The sequence below is a fragment of the Aulostomus chinensis genome, chromosome 17 (assembly GCF_037954235.1).
Source record: "Aulostomus chinensis isolate RoL2024-O1b breed Wild chromosome 17, RoL_Achi_v1.0, whole genome shotgun sequence".
Taxonomy (NCBI): Eukaryota; Metazoa; Chordata; class Actinopteri; order Syngnathiformes; family Aulostomidae; genus Aulostomus; species Aulostomus chinensis.
In genome coordinates, this window is record NC_141336.1 from 9,675,211 (window position 1) to 9,700,036 (window position 24,826).

Consider the following 24,826-nt stretch of genomic DNA (forward strand, 5'->3'; position numbering starts at 1 on the left):
GGATGGAATTGCAATATTGTAAGATAGATGTGGCAGTACTGTGGTTTAGGCAAAAATTAAAAAAACACTTGGCTAATGTTGAATACATAAATAAAAATGGCTTTAAATGTCCCATACAAATCACTTTTGGTAGGTTTAAGGAGTGGATTAAAACTGGTTGATTCCCATCTTGGGGCCTATTTCAGAAAGCAAGCTTTGTGATATTTCTTAGTCTTTTAACCCTGAAATGAGCGAAAGCCTGGATTTCCCTTTCCGGAAAGGGAGGCAACTCAAACCTGGGACAGAGGGGTGACTTTAGCCCATAATTGAAAGTAATTTTTACATTCAATACCATTTTACCATTTTTTTTTTACCTGTAATATATGATTTAATATTTACTGAATAGATTAAATTCAAACTTAGCATTGGAGCAGCAATTACCCCATGCCAATTCTCTCTTACTGCAACCACATTTTTCCTTCTAAAAACATATTCATGGCCACCAGACCTCAGTATGCGAACCTTTTTTTTGTCAACTGTTGCCATGTTGAATCATAGTTGTATTGGTGTTCCATTAATGTTGACTTTTTATACTTATGATGATACTTCGGCTGAACTCAGAATTAATCTAAACAAAGTGGAGTGAACTAACTCAAATCAACTGTTCTGGAACTGGAAACTAAGTGTGACCCATCTTAAGGGAAATTAAGTCATAGTTCAGGCTGGGCACCTTTCCTGAAACACCCCTCTGGTCTACAACCTGAAGTATAATCATTAACATCAGTGAGTCCTCAAAGGAGAGTCCAGACAGTGTGACCATGTAAACACATTACTGCCCTCAAAAGACACACCTGACATATTTTGATTTGATTTTGATCTTTATTTATCTCTAACAATCAAAACATATAAAAACACATAAAAATAAACAAAAAGTCTCCATACAAAAGGATATCACCTATTCCATAAGTACAATGGATAAGTTCGAGAAGGGGCAGAAGGAAGCCAAAGCTTAAATTCTTCTGCCCCCTCTTTACAATTTAAATCATCATCTTTAAACAACTTGCATGTGTATGTGTGGGTGTGTGAAAATGTGCCTACATATCCTTTTTCAATAGCATTTTCACATTTTATCTTAATACGAAATCAATTGTCTTGCAAACCTAGAATTAATGAATTACCATTGATAACAAAAGAAATCACATCTTCTAAACAAATGAGCTTTCAAGCCCCGGATACACGTCCATGAATGATAGTTTGTAGGTGCATTTGAACTCATTAATATTGTTGCTTTTTTTTGTTTCCACATCTAGGCCATTCCAGAGGGTTACCTCACAGACTGAGATGGACAGGCAATGCCCCTCTACACTTTAGCTCTTTAGATCCTGATGTAAGCTGAAACTATTTTACTCATTTCACAGTCACTATTCACTACTCATTCTACTTACTGACCATCATAAGTGGACATTGCTTTAGGGTAATGTCAGCATTACCAACCTCCCACTCTCTCAGAAGTGTCATCGACTGTTTTTTCTGCCAAAGTTGTTGTAACTACAAATTATCTGTATGTACAGAGCAGAGAGTGCAGCACAGAGAAAAAAAACCCAAATCACAAAGTGCAAAGGTAGCACTATTACTGTGTTGTTCCCTGCTCCAGATTCTCTGCTGCTGCTGTGTGTGCCAGACATTTTAATGAAACTGATCGAGGGCTGCAGCCGCTGTCAAGTGGTGAGAGAAGGAAGGGAAAAAAAAGAGCAAGTCAAGGATGGGTGAAGTTGCTGTATTTACCAAGAATCAATGCAACCTACAGCCATCACACTGCTCGTGTTTGTGATTGCTGCTCCTCTCAGTGGGCAGCACAAGCCAGCCTGGTGTGTTGATTACAAGTATAATCCATTAATCATCACTGTTTGCCTGCAGGACTTTGATGAACACCGCAAGAGCAGGCATCAAATTCCAATCATAGGATGCATGGTAGCATGGTAGCTGCAGGTACACAATGTCGGTTGAAAAGCCCCAACATATCTGTTAAGTAGTTTTCACTTTCACCCATTTTCTCTGTTAAGAAAACTTCATTTAGTTTATTTCCACACCCAACCATACTAATCACAGCTTAACATGGAGAGGAATGGAAGAAGATGAGGGCTGCCTGGTCAGAGTGGGTCTTCATAGCCGACTGTCCGTTTTGGAAGTGATTGCTTTTGAATCTCATATCTGTATTTAACAATTATAGGAATCTGGCCAGGCTAATACTTAAGGAGTCTGTACAACAGTGCTGCTGGACTATGAAAATAAAACCAAATGATTTTCCCTACGTTGCATTTGCCTATCCTGTAAGACAAGGACACATTTGCAACAAGACAACTCCAAGTCCCTCAAGGTTGATTTGAATGATAATTGTTTGCTGATTAATTATATAATAATTTGACATACTTGTAAAAACTTATATGGATTGCAGTAAGACTTTTAGTTTTTTAAAAGGGCTTCAGGCCTGTATTATACTGTAATTAGAAGTGCTGGCAGTGTCAACATCCTCTTCTTTGCTCCTGTCTCAGGAGCTTTGTCTGTCTTGTCAGCAGCAGTTATGGGTGACTGTGCTGCATCAAGGACTGTGTGCCTAGTGAAGCTCATTATCTATTAGAGGGTAATGCATCCAATTGGGGATAGAAGAACATTAGGTTGTGCAACTGCAAGAAACACAGGTGATGAGTATTTGGTGAGAATGTCCCACAACACTTGGAATATAGTTCACCTGGTCACAAATATCAATTAGTGCGGCAAGCAGCTTTTGTATGCTCTCATTATTTCACATATATAAGAGTGAATGGAAGGAACTCATCAATGGGTCCTCTTTGAGTCAATATAACTTATGTTCACTGGGTGGGATGAAAGAACACACTGTCGCTATATACCAAGTGAAGACAACACAATGTAATTTTGGAATTGCATCACATAAGGCTACTTCCTGTTCCCAGTAGGGTGGTTTTAAATTCAGTACAGTTTGGTTTTTAAATTCAATACAGTATTAGTCTGTCAATGTCAACATGCTATGAGTGTGATTATTGGAAATGAGCTTGTCACGTGAAGCTGAGTTCCATCAGCAAATTATCATAAATTATGCCTTGCCATGGCCACACCTTTTGTCATCAAGAATAGTTGAAACCTAGAGCTGGACATGGCTTGGCACAAGATCAGAGAGCCAAAATTTGGACAAAATGGTGCACGGATAAGACTGATATAGGATTCCATAATATGTATTCTGGGCGGCACGGTGGTGCATGAGTTAGCACTGTTGCTTCACAGCAAGAAGGTTCCAGGTTCGAGGCCCGGCTCGGGCACGGGATCTTTCTGTGTGGAGTCTGCATGTTCTCCCCGTGCCTGCGTGGGTTCTCTCCTGGTACTCTGGCTTCTTCCCACCGTCCAAAGACATGCAATTGGGAACTAGGCTGATTGGATACTTTAAATTGACCGTAGGTGTGAATGTGAGTGTGAATGGTTGTCTGTCTCTATTTTGGCCCTGTGATGGACTGCCGACCAGTCCAGGGTGAACCAGCCTCACGCCTGTAGCTGCTGGGATAGGCTCCAGCCCCCCCCCCCCCCCCCCCCCATGATCCTTAACAGGAATAAGCGGAAGAAAATGGATGGATGGATGGAATTTGTATTCCTGGATATTGCTACATTTCTGTAGCAGTTCAGTAGTATTAGTCTTTGAAGAGTACTGAAGCAGCAAAACATATCATGGTTAAGCTACACGTTTCAAATGCAGTTATTAAAAACAAAATATTTACTAATATTTGAAGAAATTTGTGTATCAAAGTTGGGTTGTAAGAATTTTTCCCCAACAGTAGTGAGCCTTTAAATGAACCTGTTTACCCCTAATACTTTTGGAGGCTGAAATATGAGTAACACCACTTGCTTCCAAAATTTCAGTTATTCTTTATTCATTAAATTACAATATTACCATAAAACGGGCAGCACGGTGGTGCAGTGGGTAGTACTGTCGCCTCACAGCAAGAAGGTTCCATGTTCCATCAGATACTCTAAATTGACCGTAGACGTGGCTGTGAAAGTGAATGGTTGTTTGTCTATATTTGTTGACTCTGCAATGGACTGGTGACCATCCAGGGTGAACCCCACCTTTTGCCCGAAGGCTGCCGGGATAGGCTACAGCCCCCCTGTGACCCTTAACAGGATAAGCAGTAGAAAATGGATGGATGGATTACTGTAAAACAATCTTAGGGTATGAGCTGCAGATGCCATGTGATGCTTTGGGAAGCGGTGAGCGATGGAATGTTTTTGTAGTGCATGGTGGTGTACCGTGCTTACCCAAACCAGGAACGGGCATGGCGCAATGTATTCTGGAATTTGATTAATCAATCAGTCTTATTTGTATGTAATGTAAAAATTAACAGAAAAAAAACATACCTTGCACGTTCATTTTACCTTGAGAAAATTGTGAATGAGCAACTCTCTCCTTCTCACATGCTGTATCCCCCTTGGCTGATGTAAAAGATTAGGTTGAGATAATGCACAGGGGTAGTTCATCTTCCACTAACATCCACTAAGTCAGTCAGTCAGTCAGTCAGTCAGTCAGTCAGAGGTCACTGCAGTTAAGAGCTTGCTACCCTTTGCATCATGCCAAAACACAAGCATTGCCATTTAAAATCACAAGTGCAGTGATCATTGTTTGAATCCTCAAATCAAATCAAAACAATCCTTGACTTTGATCTCAGTCATTTATGATCTAATTCTCTCTTTTTTGAACTCTTACTGCTTCTATCCATCCACTATTTCAAATAGCTATCCAGAATAGCGTCTGCCATAATTTAGCCATTGATATATGTACAGAGATTTTTGATTTTATGAATAGTTAGTCTTTTCTGTTCGCTGCCCAATTTCAGGACACTCAGACCTTTAAACCTGTACAGTACATGTGATAGGTTCCCTGGGTGTTCGAGCACCTTCAAAATCAGATCAACATGACCACTGGGGTTGGTTTATGCCTGTCTGTAAGAAGGACAACTCAAAAAGTTGTTGGTGGATATTCAATGAAATTTGAAAGGGATGAATAGCTGAAACACAATCAATATGATTTTTGATATGATCTGCAATCAAACCAGATCTGACAACATCATATCACCACATATCATATCACCATATCACCTAATATTCTCATTGTCCTCTATTTTTTTCTACTCTGTCTTTTGCACTTATTGGTGAGGTTTTTTGTTTTTTTTAAATCTCATACCTGCATATAGTGACAACAAAGGCATTCTGATTCCCTCAATTTTGTTAACGCCTTTGTCATCAGTAAAGTCTCAAGCACTCATCATTTTCTGAATTGACATAAAGCTTAACTCCTATCAGTTTTTTAAAAATCAGAAACAAAATTGTAAGGTTTTACAAACAGCTACAGTTTCACCTCATAATACTGCATATTTTATGAATATCCAACACATTTGAATAGCTTGACTTACAAATTCGCCATAACAGGAGGGCCCAGTTGAGCACAGATGTTAAATGTAGCCTTAGCATCCGATTGTGGCAGTGAATGTGGCCATTTTAAATGTTGGTGACTCAGTGAGTGATGATCCACCTGCTGGCCCTCAGTATTTGTGTCTGCGATCAGCAGCATCTTACCAAAACTTGCTGCTTTTATGCCTTAAAAGCAAGTAATATATTTTCGACTGTTCTTGCGCCCTCCCTCTTCTCTCTCGTGCTGCACAGTTGTTATGGTATGTAATGGGTCTGAGTGAATTTCGTGGTTTGTGGTGCAGGTTTCTTCCCTCAGCTGATGGTGACGTAGTTGCGCGCCTATGTCCGTGGCTGTCTGTGTGATTTTTAGAAATGGGGGCGGAGGTCTGTAGGGCTCAACCATTTCACACCTCTACCGCGTGAGAATAGGCTTGATATTGATAAACAGTCCAGGATGACAATTGGTAGGTAAAGGGGATGTACATCAGCAGTTTCAGGATCCTGACTTGCAGCCGGCGCTGAGGAGGCTAATTGTGGGAATTCCGATGGTGTGTCCAGCTTTTGCTACACCCGTATTGCGCACAGCTGCACGCATTTAAATGTAGGATAGTATTCAGGTAGTATAGTATTTATTGACGTGTCATTTCGGTGGACGTGAAGCAAAAGGAAGCCACACAACCGTGAGAGCGACTCCATCCTGCTGCACTATCGCGGCGGAGAGAGGAAGAGGAACGGAGCGCTGATTCACGGCTTTTCGGACGGAGAAGAAAGAACACGAGCTATGAATCGTCCCTTCTACCCCGGGGTCCAACTATAGAATACTAACCCCCTTCCCCCTCCCCCTCCCCCTCCTTCCTTCTCGTCATTGACAGCTCTGCGACCGGGTCAATCCGTCAGACAGGGAGGATCTGGGGAGGAGGGCACCGAGGCAGGAGAAGACGACAGCCGATCACCTCTGGCCGGCTTGATCTACTCGCCCATACTGAGCACACCCGCAAGCAGGCAGGCTGGAGTCTGATCTGCCTCCCCGGATAACCAGGACGTCACAATCAGGAGATTCGAATCTCAAGAGATCCGAGATCATATTGAATCCAGCTGATCTGACAACAATAATAAAGGGGACAGGAGCTATTTCGCTGCGTAAACTCCCAGGAATACAAATCTAGGTATGAATTATGCATGATCCGAACTGCTATGAAATAATCTGAAACATGGAGGAATGATGACAGCAGGTGGGCTTTCTTTGACCATGTTAGGAACCATGTAACTGCAAAGATGAGAGCTGGATGTGCTTTTTCATCCCGCCTGCTTGCCTGTTCCCATCGTTCTCCTTTATCGTGCAGATATGATCCTTTGCAATGGGCTCAAATGGATTCCTGATAGCGTCTAATGGGCGTGCCATTAAAATAATTGGCGTCTGTCAGCTTAAGTAACGGATACAGTTGTTGCAGGCTGCAGATCCCCACCTGATATCCAGCTGTTCTTTCTGTCTTGTATACTCGATTGTACGCATTGTATTGTAGCATCTCTTGAATTGGAAGTTGATTTTAGTGCATTTTGCGTGTATATACGCACAGTGTAGCTTGTGTGCGGGCCTGTGGGTGCTCCAGCAGGGATTCCCCCCTCAGGTCCTGACAGTGTGAGAGAGCCTCTTGATGATTAATCAGCAACAGCTGAGGCTCCGTGTGTCTGCTGAGTTCATGTTTACCCAGATCTCAAATAGCTTCCTTTAAACCAGACACTCTTCCCAAAATAGGGAAAGGAGCACAGCAGCCGCCCCTCTCACCACCAAGGGTCTTACTCACAATGCTGCTTGATGCATCATTTGAAACCAGAGGTGGCAAAAGCCTGTGAAAGATTGGGGGCCCAGCTAAGACCAGACAACCTGATCTCACAGTTACATTGTGTTTGCTAGCTTTCACAACATTTGCAATAAACAAAATGCATGCTGTATCAGTTAAATTTAGTATCAGCTGCAGGAGTAAAACATGAGGAAATATGCTTCTCAGCATGCTAAATTTGTTTTGTTTTGTTTTGTAATTTGGCCTGTCCAGGTCTCATAGCTTCTGCTGTAGAAAACCAAGTAGAAAGTTAGCATCATTATGGGCTCCCTCAACCGAAAGCTAGTGGTATTTTTAAATCTGATGTTGGATTATAGCAGAAAATAAGCTTTATGGCAATTATAGTAGAAAATATAGAAAAAAAAGTATTTCAGTGTCACCACAACTACCTTTGTGCTTTTTTTCAGTTTTCTTTGTGACAGCAATTAATATTGTCACAATGTCTGTAGTTCATTTAACCACTTTATAGAAACTGCCATTTTTAAGACCAATACAAAACCCTGAAATTCACGAGTGTGGTAGTAACTGCAGTATGTTACGCCATATAAAGAACTTTAACACAACTTAAGCCAGTGTTTCAATAATTAAACTGAAAAACCCATTCTTAACACCCATTGACTTTGCAATAAGGGAACCAGATCTTTAACAATGCTAATTTATTTCTGGGATTTTTTTTTTGATAGGGACTAGCATATAGGAATTAGCATATGGTTTCTCCCCTATGCTACTCAAGGGTATTTTATGTCCAGTGACATGATATTGCCAGTTTCAATCAGTTGTCATTTTCTCAGCCAGCACCCATGTTGTTTTCCAAACAAATGTACAGTGTCCTGTGTCCATCGGGATGTGTTGATGCTAAAAACAGCTGTAATCATGTCAATGGTTATGTTTACTAGAATTTGATATAAGACCCAGAAGAGAAATTCAGTCACTTTTTTCTAGAAAGGAGAATATTAATACATCCTGATGGAATGATTTTGAGGTTGTGCAGTAAAACTGGATTGGAGGGGGACGGCACGGTCGTGCAGTGGTTAGCACTGTTACCTCACAGCAACAAGGTTTCGGGTTCGAGTCCCGCCTCGGGCACAGGATCTTTCTGAGTGGAGTCTGCATGTTCTAGCTGTACCTGCGGGGGTTCTCTCCAGGTACTCCAGCTTCCCCAAAAGACATCAAGAGGGGACGAGGCTGATTGATACTCTAAATTGACCGTAGGCATGAATGTGAGTGTGAATGGTTGTCTGTCTATATGTGTTGGCCCTGTGATGGACTGGCAACCCGTCCAGGCCTCTCGCCCGAAGGCTGCTGGGATAGGCTCCAGCCCCCCCTGACCCTTAACAGGATAAGCGGAAGAAAATGGATGGATGGATGGATGGAATGATTTTGAGTCATTTACATACTGACAGAACTGTGATTTTAGGAGTATATCATGTCCAAAGTGGGAGAGAAGACCTCCATACATTTAGGTCCATTGAATATTTTTCACTTTCACTCTACAAGATTTTCACTGGGGCATACGTTACTCAGCAATGGACAGGCAGGTAAAAAAGCTACACCTACTGTATTCCAATCATTGGTGGTGTGCAATGCACCTTTTGTACACAAATATGTATATGAAATTTGTTAAAGCATTAGGAACACCAACTTTTAGGGAAACATTAACTTCATTCCTTTTTAGAAATAGACAGCAACTATATTTGCTTCTCTCCTCTGTATGTGTATTACAGAGCTCCAGACCCCTGCTGGACAGCTGACTGATCCAACACTTAGATGCAATGAACCCAAGCAGTGGGGCATGTGGCAAACTGACTTAAACGTAATCAAATACACTTTTCTTAAAAAGGGATTTGGCTGCATTGAGAGAGCTAAGGTTGTTTAACAATCACTGTGAAAATTTATGCGATGTTGTTTTATCAGACGCAGATCCGCAACTACTACTGCTGCCTCCACTTCCCATCTTGTCTTGCTCGCTCAGCTTCCAAAGCCTGCTGTTCCTTGTCTGAATATATTCTGGATCAAATCGATAAGAAATGGGGTCTTGGTTTGTCCAGAAGTAATCCCTCTCATTCTGTCTAGTGTTCATCGCAGCTAAGCTAACTAGCAGTCAGCTGAGCAGTGGGGGTCTGGAGCTCCATAATGCTCAGAGAGGATAGATTTACTTTTCTCATGTCGATAGATGAGAAGCGTATTTCTCAAAAAAGCTGTTGAGTGCATTTCAGTGTACACAAGTATTTGCCTAAAAAAAAAAACGTTATTAGTTGGGAGATAACCCCTTAAGCAGCATTGCTTTTTTCAGTGTTTTTGTTAAAACGCCATGCCAACATTCAAAGCAGCACAGCTGCCACATAGTTCAAGACTCAGATGTGATCTTGGTCTCTTTGGAAAGGTAACATTCTCAGATGTCTTGCAGAATTGTCCATTTGATACTGGGATTTACTGACAAGGAGATACAGTGGTTAGAATAAAGAGTTTTTAGTTCCGCCCATTACACTGTCTGATTGTTGACTAGTAAAAACTAGGTCCATGACCAGCTAGGACTGAACAGACATTACTAGTCCACAGACACAGGTCCTGACCTCCTACATACAGTGTGAAATTGAACATGATGATTGACGAGATAGATATGTCATTATAACGTGTATAATGTGTAACTAATAATGAACAATTCTAACAGTGAGGGATGAGCTATTCAGTGATGTGTCTGATTGCCTGTCATTCCCACACAATACTGAATTATCAGAGGGAATTCATTATAAACATATACTGTAGCGAATGAGTCAAAGTTTGTCTCATATTTGCCTTAGTCAATATCACTGAGCTGGAAAAAGTAATTAAATGTTACATAAATTGAGTTTAAGTGAGTTCACCCTCAAGCAGCTGAAGTTGACGAGGTCAGTATAGAATTAATGGAATACGTACATCAAAACTGAACTCCGCCCTTCTTCTAGATAGGTCATTTCAAATATGTCTTTAAAGTTTTTGCACACAGAATTGATTTTAATGCTTATTTGTAATTTCTGAAGTCCAGCCTCTAGTCTATATGCAAAATCAATCCTTAAAAGTAATTAGCATGTAGTCAATCAACCAATCAATCAAACAAACAAAAAACAATCACTCACTCACTCACTCACTCACTCACTCAATCAATCAGTGTCTTAATCCAGCAAATCCCATTACCTATATTGCCCATGTTATTTGTTAAATTAATGTTGTATTTAAGGGGAATGGCACTGATTTGAAATCTTTTTCCTCCTCACAAGGACAGTAGTGTGTACTTTGGAATTTGTTGGCTTTTTTCCAGAGTCAGGAATGGTCTGATCATAGTTGCATCAGGGAAGTTAATATTTTTGTATAGCTTCAATAAAAGTCAGGATATTTTGACATGTTTTAGTCTGTCTCCCATTAGTCTCTCACTATAAACCAAATGGCCTCTAAAAATGGAGACACAAAACTAGTGTCTTGTTCAATCTGCCTGTCAATCTTATTTCTTTTCTACATGTCCAGATGTTTTTTATTGAGTGACACACAAGACCAAAAGTGAAGAATAAAGCTAAAAAAAAATATGAGCTGCAGAGTTTAACTAGCTCACCATGTAAAGTTGCATTTTTCCAAAGCCAAGCAGGGTATAATGAGCTGTATATTTAGGTGGAGTAACACAAATGGAAAAAAATTGTATCGGAGCTGAGATGTTCATTTTGTTCTTGCCTTAGGTCATTAATAGAAGCAGTAGTAATGTAGTGGGAAGTAGTAATGCTTGTATCCGCAATAGTATTATCAATAGTATTGAGTTTAGTGGTACTGTAATTTTTTTAGTAATATAATAAAGTTTGAGTATGACTAAGGCTACATTAAAATAAAATTACAATGTGTTAGTATGTGATGTAAAAGTTGATCACATCTTGAAATGTTAAAAATTCCTCTTTATTATTTGACATACCCTTATCTTTTAATGTGTGTTCAAATTAGAATGAGTACAACTCTAAAATATTCATTGTTTACAGCCAATAGAGTAATACGTCTGGCTTTTATTCAGAGCGTGTTCTATATGTCTTCTGGGAAGTAGGTAAAAACGAATTAATTTTGTCCAATGACTCTGTGCGACCCCATTTTTTATACTTTAGATTAATGAATATTTGGCTTTGTTTTACCTGTATTTATTCCGATAGACTGACATAACATGTTTTACTCTTCTGTTTTCTGTAAACACTTATTCAGATCGTAAGACCCATGAGAACCCTATATCTTATGTCAGAGCAGTTGAGAACTGCTGCAACTAATATCAGTGCAAATAAACAGGCTATAATAGATATGTCAATGCATAAAATGGCTACTTTGATGAACACACAGACTTTTATTATCTTGTTCCCGATAGCTTTGTGTAACTTTAACACATCTTTCAACTAATTTGATTTCAATGACCTGCCCAAGAGACAGTTAGTTTTTGGTTGATGAACATACAGTAACTGTATTTTTTCCATTCAACAGAATGGAATGGTCATACAAATAAATAAGTATTTAGCAGCAATACATATATATATATATTATGTGGCCACGAATTAATCAAACCACACGACATCCCTAAATCAAATTATATTATGTGGTCTCAAAATAATGAATTTGTGGGAAGAAGAAATATGTTTTGGTCCCAAAGTGATTACGTTGACAGAAAAAATAAAACAGAATCTTGCTATTAAAAACTGATCACAAAATCGTGAATCTTGTTATTAACTAAACTGAGGGAACAAGTTACATCTAGTTTCCACAGAAGATAGCTTTTTTTCTATAAACACTTAAGGGGTGTTAAAAGGTAAGCGAATATTGTATTTATATTCATCAGCTTCAAGTGAATTCTGTTGCTCTGTATGTACGAGATGTGTTGATCTCCAACTGTTTACTCAGCATCAACCTAAAAGTTTCATGCTGGTTCCACTGCACCCAAGTGGCCAAAAATCAGTAATTACAGGTTCAGTGAAAGAATCAAAATCATATTTCAACCTGCCTCCATAAATTAGCTCACAAATGCTCATGGAAATAAGTATGTAAATAAGTTAAGTTTCAAATGATCATGAGAATCTTGGAAAAGTCTTGAAATTTTGTAAAGGGAAAATACAATAATATAAAGAATAAAAATTTATCTCACAAATACTGGTGTAGTAGATGTGGTTCATATTACTTAATATAATTGATTCAAATAAATTCTTATTTTGTTTTAAATCACATAGCTTGTGATTAATTTTTAGTTAAACATACCATCATAAATGGTGGCACAGTGGTGCAGTGGTTAGCACTGTCAGCTCACAGCAAGAAGGTTCCATGTTCAAGTCCCGGCTCCAGCATGGGATCTTTCTGTGTGGAGTTTGCATGTTCTCCCTGTGCCTGCATGGGTTCTCTCCAGGTACCTTCCCACCATCCAAAGACATGCAATTGGGGACTAGGCTGATTGATACTCTAAATTGACCGTAGGTGTGACTGTGAGTGTGAATGGTTGTCTTTCTATATGTGTTGGCCTGTGATGTACCTGTCCAGGGTGAACCCCGCCTCTCGCCCGAAAGCCACTGGGATATGCTCCAGGCCCCCCAACCCCCGCTACCCTTAACAGGAATAAGGGGAAGAAAATGGATGGATGGATGGAATACCATCCTTAGGTTGCAACCCACTGAGAAGCTCTCTAAGGGCTATTTCTGCCTCTCTGCAGTCTCAGCTTGTCCACCCTAACTAGCCTCAGTGAAATAGAATCCAGAGAGAAGCTAGCAGTGCGGCTCTCATTCTAAAACAGTAAGAACTTCTTCTTGTGGCCTATAGTGCCTTTAATAACGTATTTATACCTGCAGTCTGTTTACTATCTTACAACATATCTCAATAAAGGGTTAGGACATTAATTGAAACAGCACGTCTTCCTCAGATCTAAAGGGCTACTCCTGAATTGCTGTTTAAAAAAATTCAGACCAACATGATTCCAAACCAGTGCAAAATCCTTTTTCTTTGATTCAATCTTTCTATGTAACTATTTTTAACTTGTTTTTTGTGTGGCTATGCTTGTACAGGGCCAGAGTGAGAAGTGTGTTTGTCGTTGAGTGTCTGGGTGATCAACGTGTCCCACTGAAGTGGTATGCCAGTGGTGGTTTCTTATTGACTGCTACTTCGAAAAATGAAGCAGTACAATATTACATCATCAAGGTGGGTGTAGTATTTGGTTCTCAAATGAGTAAATGTTAAGCACAACCCTTATTCCATTAATGTAGGCATATACCAAATATCATTAACAGCAGCAAAGCTAAACACCAGTCATCCATCCAATCTGGAGCTTTGTAATTTACACAGAGAGGGTATGTATCAGATCATCTGGCTCTAGAAATGATAAGCAGTAGGTGAATTAAGAATAACAAAACAAAACAAAACAATTTGGGCCTCTACAGAAAAATGCAGTTGAGCATTTAATATCCAGGAGTTCATGTTATTGGCATTATAGCATAGCCACCTTTTCAAACACTGATTATATGGTTCATTTATGCACTAGATTTACACAGTCACGGGATGGCACAGATGGCTCTGTATTGTATGAATTGATGTATGGTTCAGTTAAATGTAAGTTTCTAATTTCTCATTTGTGCTGACATCCCCTTTTCCACCCTTAAAAAGCAAAAATAGAAAAATAAAAACAGCTTAAAAATAGATTATTTATATAATAATAATTATTATCTTAAATATATTGTTTTAAAATTTTACCCTAAAGTTTGCTGAGAAATAGCTTTCAAGACATAAGACAGTGACAGAAAATTTGTCCCTCTTTTTTTTTTGGATTTATTTTTCACAAAAACTAGGCTGTGTGACACTGGTTTGATTCCAGAGACAATATCTGGGATATTAATTGGATTGTGTACTTCAAATATAATACCTCCTGTTTGACTATCTACACTTCCATTAAAAAATGATGTAAGCTATCCAAAATGGCAAATACTCTGTCTGAATGATTGATAATTTCAAAAAATACCACCTGAGAATTCCAGTGTTTGAAGTTATTTTAAGACTGCAGGAATAGTGCACTGTGTGACAGTTGCATTATAATAAGAAAATCTGTATTACAGAGCACAGCATTTAATGCAGGCTTTTATCCACAGCGATTAAAGTACCGTTCATACTGTACCTATTTAGTTTAAGCAGACCCAGAGATAATCAACTCATCACCAGGGATAGAAAAATATAAACACAAGAATGCACTTGAGGGGACAAAATGGGCTAATGACTTGGCCTACCTTTACTTCAACAAAAGCAAAGGGGAAATAAGTGTGAAGAATTATCATCTATTGGTGACTTAAGAGTAGGTGACGGTCCCCACCCAACATCACAAATAAGTAAAAATATCCCAGATATTACCTAGAAAAGTGTGTCTTCTAATATATTCCCCTTGTAATGTCTTATTAATCATGACTACGAAGTCTGAGGTGGTTCCTCATGCTCTCATTGCCTCTGGCTTCAGCTGTCAGCATTAAAAGAACTGTCAAGTTCAATCTCATAAAAGTTGAAGAGGTGTGTACTATGTATGCTCGCTCTAAGATCTTATGAATTCGGACAATGTCTGCATTGTTATTGTCATGCTGCTCTCTCTTGTGGAAGTATTAATTTAGTGCTCAGAGTTTAATGAATTTGGATGGGACATCTGTACCCTTTGTCTCAGTTTTCCTCCTGACGCCTCTGCTGTTTTTTTCACCTTCTCTTTTTTTGCCAATGCAACGTTTTGGACAGTGCTTAGTTTGGCAACATTCTACTCCTGCTGAGTAAGTGGTTTGGTTCGGAGCTGAGTATTACTCCTGAGATTTCAGACAACCATGCTCAAATCCACATAATTGGGCTCGCATATCTAAACTGGAAATAAATTATATGATTTGAAATTAGTCCACAGGCTATGATTTTATTAAAGGTCACCTTGAATGAAAATCATCGTTTCCGTGTTTTTGGTGTTTATTCAACGTCCCCCAGTTGTGGGGAATACACACAAAGTGTGAGGCAGTGTCATAACCTCTGTTTGAAGTATCTCCCCTTTTTTGAATTGCTGCGGGAAAATGGACCGAAGCGATTTTGGCTGAAGTGTTACGTCACAGTTCAGTCAGTGCCCGCCCCCACTCACACACTCACACACTCACACACACTGAACCCACCCCTTTCACACACGCCCCTTCGACATATTTCGGGAGGAGGTGATTATGCGAACGAGCCGAGTGAGTGCAGCTCTCTCATGTCGCTCACGCGACACAAACTGGAGACGGCTGCAGCAGCACTGACTGACTGAGCAGATTGATTGAATGAATGGCCGAGATAGAATTGAGACCTTTGTTTTATCTGCGCTGTCTGTCGCTATCTGGCCTGGCCTGGCTTGAGGGGGAAGGAATCTCGCCAGCCAGGCAGGCTACCAAGGGGCCAGGCCACTGGGAAAACTCCCAGTTGTCCCGACAGCCACCCCGCCACTGCATATACGGCTGGATCCGCGAATGGGCCGTGGCTACTTGGTATCTTATCTTACGAATGTTGTTGTATGATATGGAATGTTGTCAATTGACAGTAGCAGTCACAGTTAGCACCGGCGACAGTTAGCCAAGAAAGTGGGAGTACTTTCTTTTCAGTGACAGTGAGGGCAGCCAATCACCGAGTAGTAGTTAAATGAGGTTGTCAGATGAACAACGGCAACCGATCGCCGTCAACTCATGCACTTGCATAAATAATGAGGTTGCCAGATAAGGTTAGAAACAACCCCAATAGGGACAAACGATGCATTCTAAACCCAACATGGTAACATAGCGGTTTCAGAGAGCCTTTTAGGAAGGTTCTGAGCCATTACAGACCCAAACATTTGATGTGGGGTTACATATCACACCACAGAACAAGAATTAATACCCCGTTCAACCACTCTATGGCACCTTTAAACTAATGTTGTGTACATTGTTTTGAGTGGTTTACATTCTTGAAAGTCTTATAAATATCTCAGTGGGGGATATATTTTCCAGCCCACCTCATGCAAATAACGTGAAGGTTTTTATGATTATGCTGTTTGTAAAGTAGGTGGGAGATGCTCATTGAAAGACACAATAATTTGAATTATTGTACTAGACAAATTTCTGTCCGGATTCTAACACTGTTTCTCTCTGTAAAATGCCCTATCCATTTGCTCTGCTTCTATTCTTCTAACTGGATTTTACTCAGTGTAAAGCTATTTGGTTTGTTTCACCTTTCCCTACTGTGATTATAGTAATTTTTTTCTAATTATTGACTGAATAAGTAAATATGTCATTCAGTTCTGTTAAGTAATGTCTTGAGTATGTGCAGTAAATACGTATTATGTGGTATATTATCTATCTTTAGTTGTCCCTGTAGGAATGTTGATGCAAAACTCTGTTAGTGATGTGATGAAACATAATTTCGATACTAATATTCTTTTATGGGTTTTTTTGTTCATTTGAAGACTTTTGTTTTCATTTTTTCTTAATCTTTTTGTGAATCCAGAATAAACAAGTGGTGATTACAGATAACCAAAAACACCGACAACTACACTCTTCTATCTCCCCAGTAACAACCACATTAATAAGAAAAAATGAAAAATTATCAAAATAAAATAACAAAAGTTGAGAAAAGACAAAGCTAAAACTAATACATTCTTCAAGGCCGTACTTATAAGAATTTAGTATCTACCAAATTAGCTTGACTTCAAGGCATATTGAGTCTTGACATAGGAAGTAGGAAAATAGCATTCTTTGATAAGTTAGTTTTACCCTGCTCACAATAAAAGTTTGGGCATTTATGTTGTTTTTGTTCATGCCATATTTTGTGTAAAAGAAAAATTCTAAAGTCTTGTCACATAAACTGTTGCAACTACTATCCGTGAATGCCATTGTGTTTATCCATTGACTGATGATAAACCAACCATGATACACACCCAATATATATTGCATTCCCTCTCTGTGACTTGTAACACAAGTCATGTTTTAACATGAATGTAATTCATACCATTTTTTCCTGTTGTGCTCAGGTGGTGGTTGGAGTAAAAGCATAGCCCAGTGCTGGATCCCAGAAGGACTATCAGTGTGGTAAGGACCCTTGAGACGAAAGAGGGTGCATGGAGGGTTCAAGGCCTTTAAATCCAGGGTCATCAGCCAGCCTCTGGTTCGGGCTGGTCTTTGTGGCTGTATACTTCCTGTGTGCCGACGCCCGGACCACTCCGAATCCTTTGCTCAGCCCCAGCAACGCGACTTGCCCAGGGAATTCCAAGTGTCATGAAGGCATCATCCTGCCCATATGGTACCCTGAGGACCCCTCCATGGGAGACAAGATTGCACGGGTCATTGTGTATTTTGTAGCCCTGATTTATATGTTTCTTGGAGTATCCATCATTGCAGACCGTTTCATGGCATCCATTGAGGTCATTACTTCCCAGGAGAAAGAAATTGTCATCAAAAGGCCTAATGGGGAAACAACCACCACCACAATCAGAGTTTGGAATGAAACCGTCTCAAACCTCACCCTCATGGCCTTAGGCTCATCTGCCCCTGAGATTCTGCTCTCCATAATTGAGGTTTGTGGACATGAGTTCAAATCTGGTGAGCTCGGGCCATCCACAATTGTTGGTAGTGCAGCCTTCAATATGTTTGTTATCATTGGCCTCTGTGTGTCAGTCATTCCCCAAGGAGAGGTACGCAAGGTCAAACACCTCCGGGTGTTCTTTATCACTGCAGGCTGGAGCATCTTTGCATATATCTGGCTCTACATGATCCTGGCTGTGTTTTCACCAAATGTAGTCCAGGTCTGGGAGGGTCTACTTACTCTGGCTTTTTTTCCCATATGTGTGCTTCTTGCCTGGGTGGCAGATAGACGACTGCTCTTCTACAAGTTCATGCACAAGAAGTATCGCACTGACAAACATCGGGGAGTCATCATCGAGACTGAGACTGAACGCTCAAAGGGGATTGAGATGGATGGCAAAATGGTCAACTCTCACTTCATGGATGGAGGTGCAGCTAGCAATCTTATTGGCTTGATTGAGAACAAAGAGGTAGATGAGTCCCGGCGTGATATGATCCGGATCTTGAAAGACCTGAAACAGAAGCACCCAGAGAAAGAATTGGATCAGCTGGTTGAGATGGCCAACTACTATGCTCTCTCACACCAGCAAAAGAGTCGTGCCTTCTACCGTATCCAAGCTACACGCATGATGACAGGTGCAGGAAACATCCTGAAGAAACATGTTGCAGAGCAAGCGAAAAAGAGTGCCAGTGTGCAGGAGGTGCATGTGGATGAGCCAGAAGAGTATGTGTCTCGGATTGCTTTTGAGCCTGCTGTTTACCAGTGCCTTGAGAACTGTGGCGCTGCCATTCTGACCATCACCAGAAAGGGTGGTGACATCAACAAGACAATTTACGTGGATTATAAAACAGAGGATGGCTCAGCTAATGCTGGGGCTGACTATGAGTTTACAGAGGGTACAGTGGTGTTCAAGCCAGGAGAGATGATTAAGGAAATAAGCATTGGCATTATTGATGACGACATCTTTGAAGAGGACGAGCACTTTTTTGTGCGCCTCAGTAATCTGCGTGTCCTGGAGACTGAGGATGAGGTGCTGTCCCCCAATAGTCTCCCCTATCCAAAGGCCATGCTGGGCTTCCCCACTGTGGCAACTGTGACCATTCTGGATGATGATCACTCAGGTATCTTCACCTTTGAGAGCAGCTCATTGCACGTCAGCGAGAGTATATGCATTATGGAAGTGAAAGTGCTCCGTACTTCTGGAGCAAGGGGGACAGTCATTGTGCCTTATCGCACTGTGGAAGGACTTGCCAAAGGAGGAGGGGAGGATTTTGAAGATACCTATGGAGAGCTTGAGTTCAAGAATGATGAGACCTGGTAAGACAGCAATTCTTTTTTCCTCACAGCTTTGCTTTTATGATGCCGATGTTTGATGTTTAGTATTTTTCTTATTCATTACCCCTGGGTATTGAAAATGAAATGCAGACATAAAGAATTATAAATGTTATTGTCTCAGCTTGTTTGTGCTTTTGATGAAAAAGTATTGTCTTTACCTTGACATTATTTTACGGAGACCATACTTTGTTCATGTGCAGTTTGCACTTATGAATATTAAACACTTTTTCTTTATATGGTTTGATAGCATACCCTTTCATCTAAATGTGAACTTCACATCCTCTTGTTTTCCTGTCAGAAGATTTTGCTCTCATCAGAACACTTTACTGGCAATGCTGTGTGTGGTGTGTGCAACTTTATGATTCGTCACACAACTGTTCAAATAGAGGAGTCCCTAAGTAACCCTCCCTTGCTCTTCTAATCCCTGTCGCTTTTGTTTAGTTGCACTGAGTTTTGCTGTTTTTTTTAATTGTTTTTTCTGTGTCATGTCAGATTTAGAAACTAAACAACAGAACAGAACAGTATAATTGAAAAGAATTACAACGGCAAAGGTCATTGACCAGGGTTGGATTTAGTTTGATTTCAAAAGCTTTTTACAGAATGTGTTTGAGTAACAATGATGTCTTACGTAAATTGCATGTTTATGTGGCCCCGTCTGTGCACCATCTGTGTGCAATACAGCACAATAAAAACACAGACTAACAGCTGAGTGGGCATAATTGGAAGTATTGCGATAATAAAAATATACTGCAGCAAAAGATAGCAGTAGGGCCATATACAATAGTAGTGGTACCTTTTGTACCAAACATGTAAAGCAATCCTCTGGGATACTGACATGTGCACTGAATTACTTTTCTTGAGAAATATTGATCCGTGTTTGTCACAGCTTGCATCCACTTGAATCTCCCACATTGATCTGCAGGCACTGAATCAAAGTGACATTCCCTGTGACATCGCTTTCCCCAACTGATCAGGACTCTGCAAGCGTGCTATGGCTGGATGGCAGGGTCTGCACTCTGGCGTGTGGGCTACTTAAGGCTGACATGGCCCAGCATGCCAGCAGCAGGGGGAATGAGTGTCAGTGTGATTAGCGTGTTCTTGGGGCCTGCTGGCCTCCCTGGGTTTTGTTTGATTTATGTGGGAGCTGCTTTTTTGAGCCATGACTGAAAGCTGCAGGGGGAGAGGCAAGAGATGTAAAGAAGCCTTTATTAGGTTGTGATGTCGTTGGCATTGTGAGGGAAGGGTAGTGTATCGATCTGCCCATTGTGTTATACATCAGGATGCAAGTTAGATATTTTTATAGTGATGCTCTGGTTTGATACAAGAGTGCATAACTTGACATGCTGAAAACTTATAGATGCCAGTGATGTGAGAGACAATTTCAGACTGGACTGATGGAATAATTATCACACTAGAGCAGGGCTGCCCAAGTGGGGCCTAAAGGCTAAATTTGGCCTACTGTAAGGATATATTGAAAAGATAAAACAGGCCTAACTGTGATTAAAAATTCATTATAATCACAATATTGTTTTCCATTTTGTGAGGTAAAAATGCTCTATAAAAACATTGGATCCTTAGTAATTATTTTTCCATGATTAAATTCAGGATGCAGGATGTCAGACTAGTGTGAGTGAAACTCAAAAATGAAGAGGCAGAGACAGACAAAAGGCAATTGAGTTTTGGCTCTCCAAGGTAAAAGGTTTTGGCCTCCCTCCTAGTGATCATTTCATTGGTTACAGTATGAAGCAATGTTCAAAATATTTTGCCTGGCTTTTTTTTAACTGTATGTCAATTTCTTGATCTTACACTTCAGACAACTTAAAAAAAATTGCTGACAACATAGTTACACAATATCTTGAATCGTCATTTGAACATATTTCTTTAGTTGATCATCAACAAAATTAACGATCAATCATTGGTTTAATCATGCTCTGAAGTCTGTGGCTCTGAGCTAAATCTCTTCACATACTAGCAGTACCGTGCTTCTAAACAGAACTGGGCCCCTTTTCAACAACGGTCATAAGCCTTCTCCAAATCCACAAAACACATATGGACTGGTTGGGCAAACTCCCATCGCCCTTCCAGCACCCTAGCGAGGGTAAAGAGCTGATCTTCGATTCCATGGCCAGGACAAAAAGCACATTGCTCCTCCTGAATCTGAGGTTTGACTATCGCCCTGACCCCCTCTCCAGTACTCTGGCATAGACCTTAATGGGGAGGCTGAGGAATGTGATCTTCCAATAGTTGGAACACACACTCTTGTCCCCTTTCTTATAAATGGGGACCACAACAGTCTGCCACTACAAAGGCACTGCCCCCAATGTCCATGCAGTGTTGCAGAGACGTGTCAACCGAGACAGCCCTACAATATCCAGAGCCTTGAGATACCCTCAGAGCTCTCCCACTGCGGAGTTGTTTCACTGCCTTGGGAACTTCTGCCCTGGAGATTACTCCTCCTCAAACTCTGTTTCCTCCATGGACTACGTGTTGGTGGAATTGAGGAGTTCCTCAAAGTATTCCTTCCACCATCCAAATATCTCCCCAGTTGATCTGAGCAGCCTCCTGTCCCCACTGTAAAGCCTGGTTTATGCTTCTGTGTCGCGGCAACGCCGTACCTATGCCGTACCTACGCCGTCGACACAGACCCCTACACGGACCCTCCGCAACACCAACATTTTTAAAGTTTCTGTGGTGAGAGCTACTCGCAAAAATGGACCAAGCTGAAGAAAGGGTTATCGAGGAGGTCCGCAAGTACAAAGATACAGCCACACACCCTTAGCCGCTTGGCGGTGAATTGCAGAGCAACGCGTTCCCTCGACGCAGAACTTCGAATGCTCAATGACGGTGTAGGGTCTACGCCGTTGCCGCGATGCAGAAGACCCTTCCGGACCGGACCAGATAAGGTGACCAGGAAGAGCCGATTGGTGCTTTTTGCAAATATAAACCATAACATTTCACACATTTTTTTGTTGACATTGCAAACAGACAGTCAAAGACATTGTTGACATAAACTCACTTGTAAATTTATTAGGTACCTCTTGATTGAAATAATGTAGTATAATCCAACAGCACCTGTACTGAACTTTTGTTCTCGAGTTGGTCCTACCTGTTCAGTTTTATCCGATATGTGTGTTTATATTTTTCTTTGCTTAGTTTTTGTCTTGTTGTCTCACCTTGCCCCTATCATTGTATGTTTACGCACCTGCACATTGAAGGGGGTGTAGGGACTATGTGTGTGTGTGGGTGGGGGGGGGGGGGTGATTTACTTGACCAAATTATGAAGCCACAAAAGACACTGAATCCATATCGGAGATAGTGAACCAAACAGTATGATTAATGAAGGAATGATAAATGCTATGGATTTCTCAAAGCATACAGGAAATTATTTAGCGAAGCAGTTAAAACAATGAATATCATCCATATGCATGAACACACTGAAGTATTAATTCTGAAATCTTTCCTTCTCCTTCAGAGACTTCTGCATATCTTGCTAAAATGGCATACCACTGTTAGAGAACTCCCAACAAATCTCCAGAAATTTCCATAATTATACCCACATAGTGACGAATTAGAGTCTGTGTGCATCAATAGAAAAGAACAAGAGCAGCTGAAGTGACAGCTTCATCCTGGAGCTTATGAGAAGATTCATGAGAACATTTCCATACAAAAAAAACAAAGGGGATGCATCCGAGAAATATTCATTAAAGGCATACAGTAATTACAATGATGTTTCTTCCAATGCCTTGAAACTTCTCAGGGTCATTTTCATGCTCATGACTTGAAATAATGTAAAATATATTTGCTTCTTTTGCCTTCACATTCAAATTCCACAACTGGCATGGAAAATGACAATGGAATTTTTTTTATTTCCATTTCACACAATGAAATAAAAACATCCTCTAATTAGCAGCTTAAACTAATTTTGTGTTAATTTTGACAGCTTAGGCCACTGTTCAGAACAGTGAAGATTTGATTGCTGCGTCTAATATTAGACAGAAATTGTTGCTAGAATTGGATGCATTTACAATACTGATATCAGAATTTGAATATTTCTTGCCTAAAGGACTTTTTTTTGGCATCCTTCAGGACATTTAGACCACATGTTCACTTTATACTCTTCACTTGTTTTATTTAGTCTCAATTTATTTTGACAAATATTTATCAACCACACTGAAAATGTATCACAATAATCTGGAGAATCTGCAGACAATGCTGCATCAAGAAAATAGACTCTAGCAAAAATGTAAAATCTTGGGGCCCTATCCCATTTATGTCTGTGCATGCAGAAAAAAGTTATTCACTCTCTTTTTTTGAATTAATTACATGAATTACTTGCATTGAAGGTGGGAGCAGCAATTTATCAAAAATAATGCGAAATGATTTTGTAAAAAAATTGCTCTGTGTTGTCAGCGTGCAATCAGTGATGCTGCATCAGAATGCTTTTGTTTAAATGTTTGTTAAACACATCAGTGTGAAGTATCTGTAGATACAACTAGGGGTGTCTGATTATCGTGTTAATTGCAATAAATTAATTACAGTAGTATTTAGTGCATTGTTTTTTAATCAAGTTACTCTAATTTTGAATCTCTAACTTCACTCTTTCTGTTTGCGAATTGCCTGTTTATAAAATCTGTTTGCACCCATTGGACTTCTTCTGGTTGAGTTGTTGGGGGTGGAAACAATAATCAGTCACACCCTGAAATAGACATTATTTGGCTGTCATTGTGTTTGGGCTTGTTTGGCGTAAACTGATAGGCTGTAGGTGGGAGGGCAAGGAGGAGCGGTGAGTAATGAAGAGGAAGCGTGAAAATGGAGAAGCATGTGAGAGTTGTGGGTCCAATTAATGGGAAATTTACATTTCAAAAACGCCCGGATGACACCATTGATAAGGGCAGAGTGATATGCCTTTTTTATGAAGGAGTTTGCTTACCAACGAAGCAGTTCAAGTTTAGCCTACCACATCAATGCAAAGCAGTCATGAGTGCAGCCACAGCTAATGTTAGCAGCAAAGACGTTAGCAATTTAGCGAGCCATAGCAAAGCTCTTCGCCAAAGTACACTTGAGGAGAACACCCTGTGTCTGTGATAGATGATAGACGAACTTTCTTGCCAAGTGGATAGCGTTGAATTGCAGGTGGGTAAACACAGTGGAAGACGATGACTTAATGTTTGATTTTACTTTTTATATTCTGAAGCATTCTCAGGAAAACAAGTTGTTCAACAAAAGCCCAAATTATTTGGAGACAAAAGAACACAGCAATATTTTGCCCTCTGGTAACTGGAAACTGAAGGTTGCAGGCAGCACTTGGGCCTAGTCTCAAATACAGTGGAATGTAAATTGCTAGGACTGCATCTGTTTAAAGGCACTGCGATCAGGGAGCTGCTAACATCTCTGCCGAGAGGACCGTGGATAACCACCTCACGGGACAGTGAAGGATAGCCTGTTGTATGAAAAAATCGTGGAGGAGCTTGGTCGATGTGGCTACTGCTGGATGACAGAACATCACCAGCAAATTGAAAAACTTACAAAAAAAGTACCACCAGGTCTGTGACCACAACAGCAGCGGCAGAGGGAGGTTGGACTGGAACACTACAAGGTTTGACTGACTGTCACGAGGCTGTTATATTCTTCCG

The 24,826-nt window shown here is 40.4% G+C and overlaps 1 protein-coding gene across 3 annotated transcripts in view; it reads left to right on the forward strand.

Moving 5' to 3' along the window:
• The first annotated feature begins 5,819 nt into the window (after positions 1-5,819).
• The window catches only part of slc8a3 (solute carrier family 8 member 3), a 157,426-nt gene continuing 138,419 nt past the window's right edge, over positions 5,820-24,826 (forward strand). For 2 of the 3 annotated variants that reach the window (XM_086181558.1, XM_086181560.1), the window contains exons 1-2: positions 5,820-6,617; positions 17,308-19,175. In XM_086181558.1, the coding sequence (XP_086037684.1) occupies positions 17,395-19,175 (1,781 nt within the window). In that variant the 5' untranslated portion in view covers positions 5,820-6,617; positions 17,308-17,394. Of the gene's footprint in view, positions 6,618-13,369; positions 13,467-17,307; positions 19,176-24,826 lie in introns of those variants that run through there. The other variant, XM_086181559.1, reaches the window with a different exon arrangement.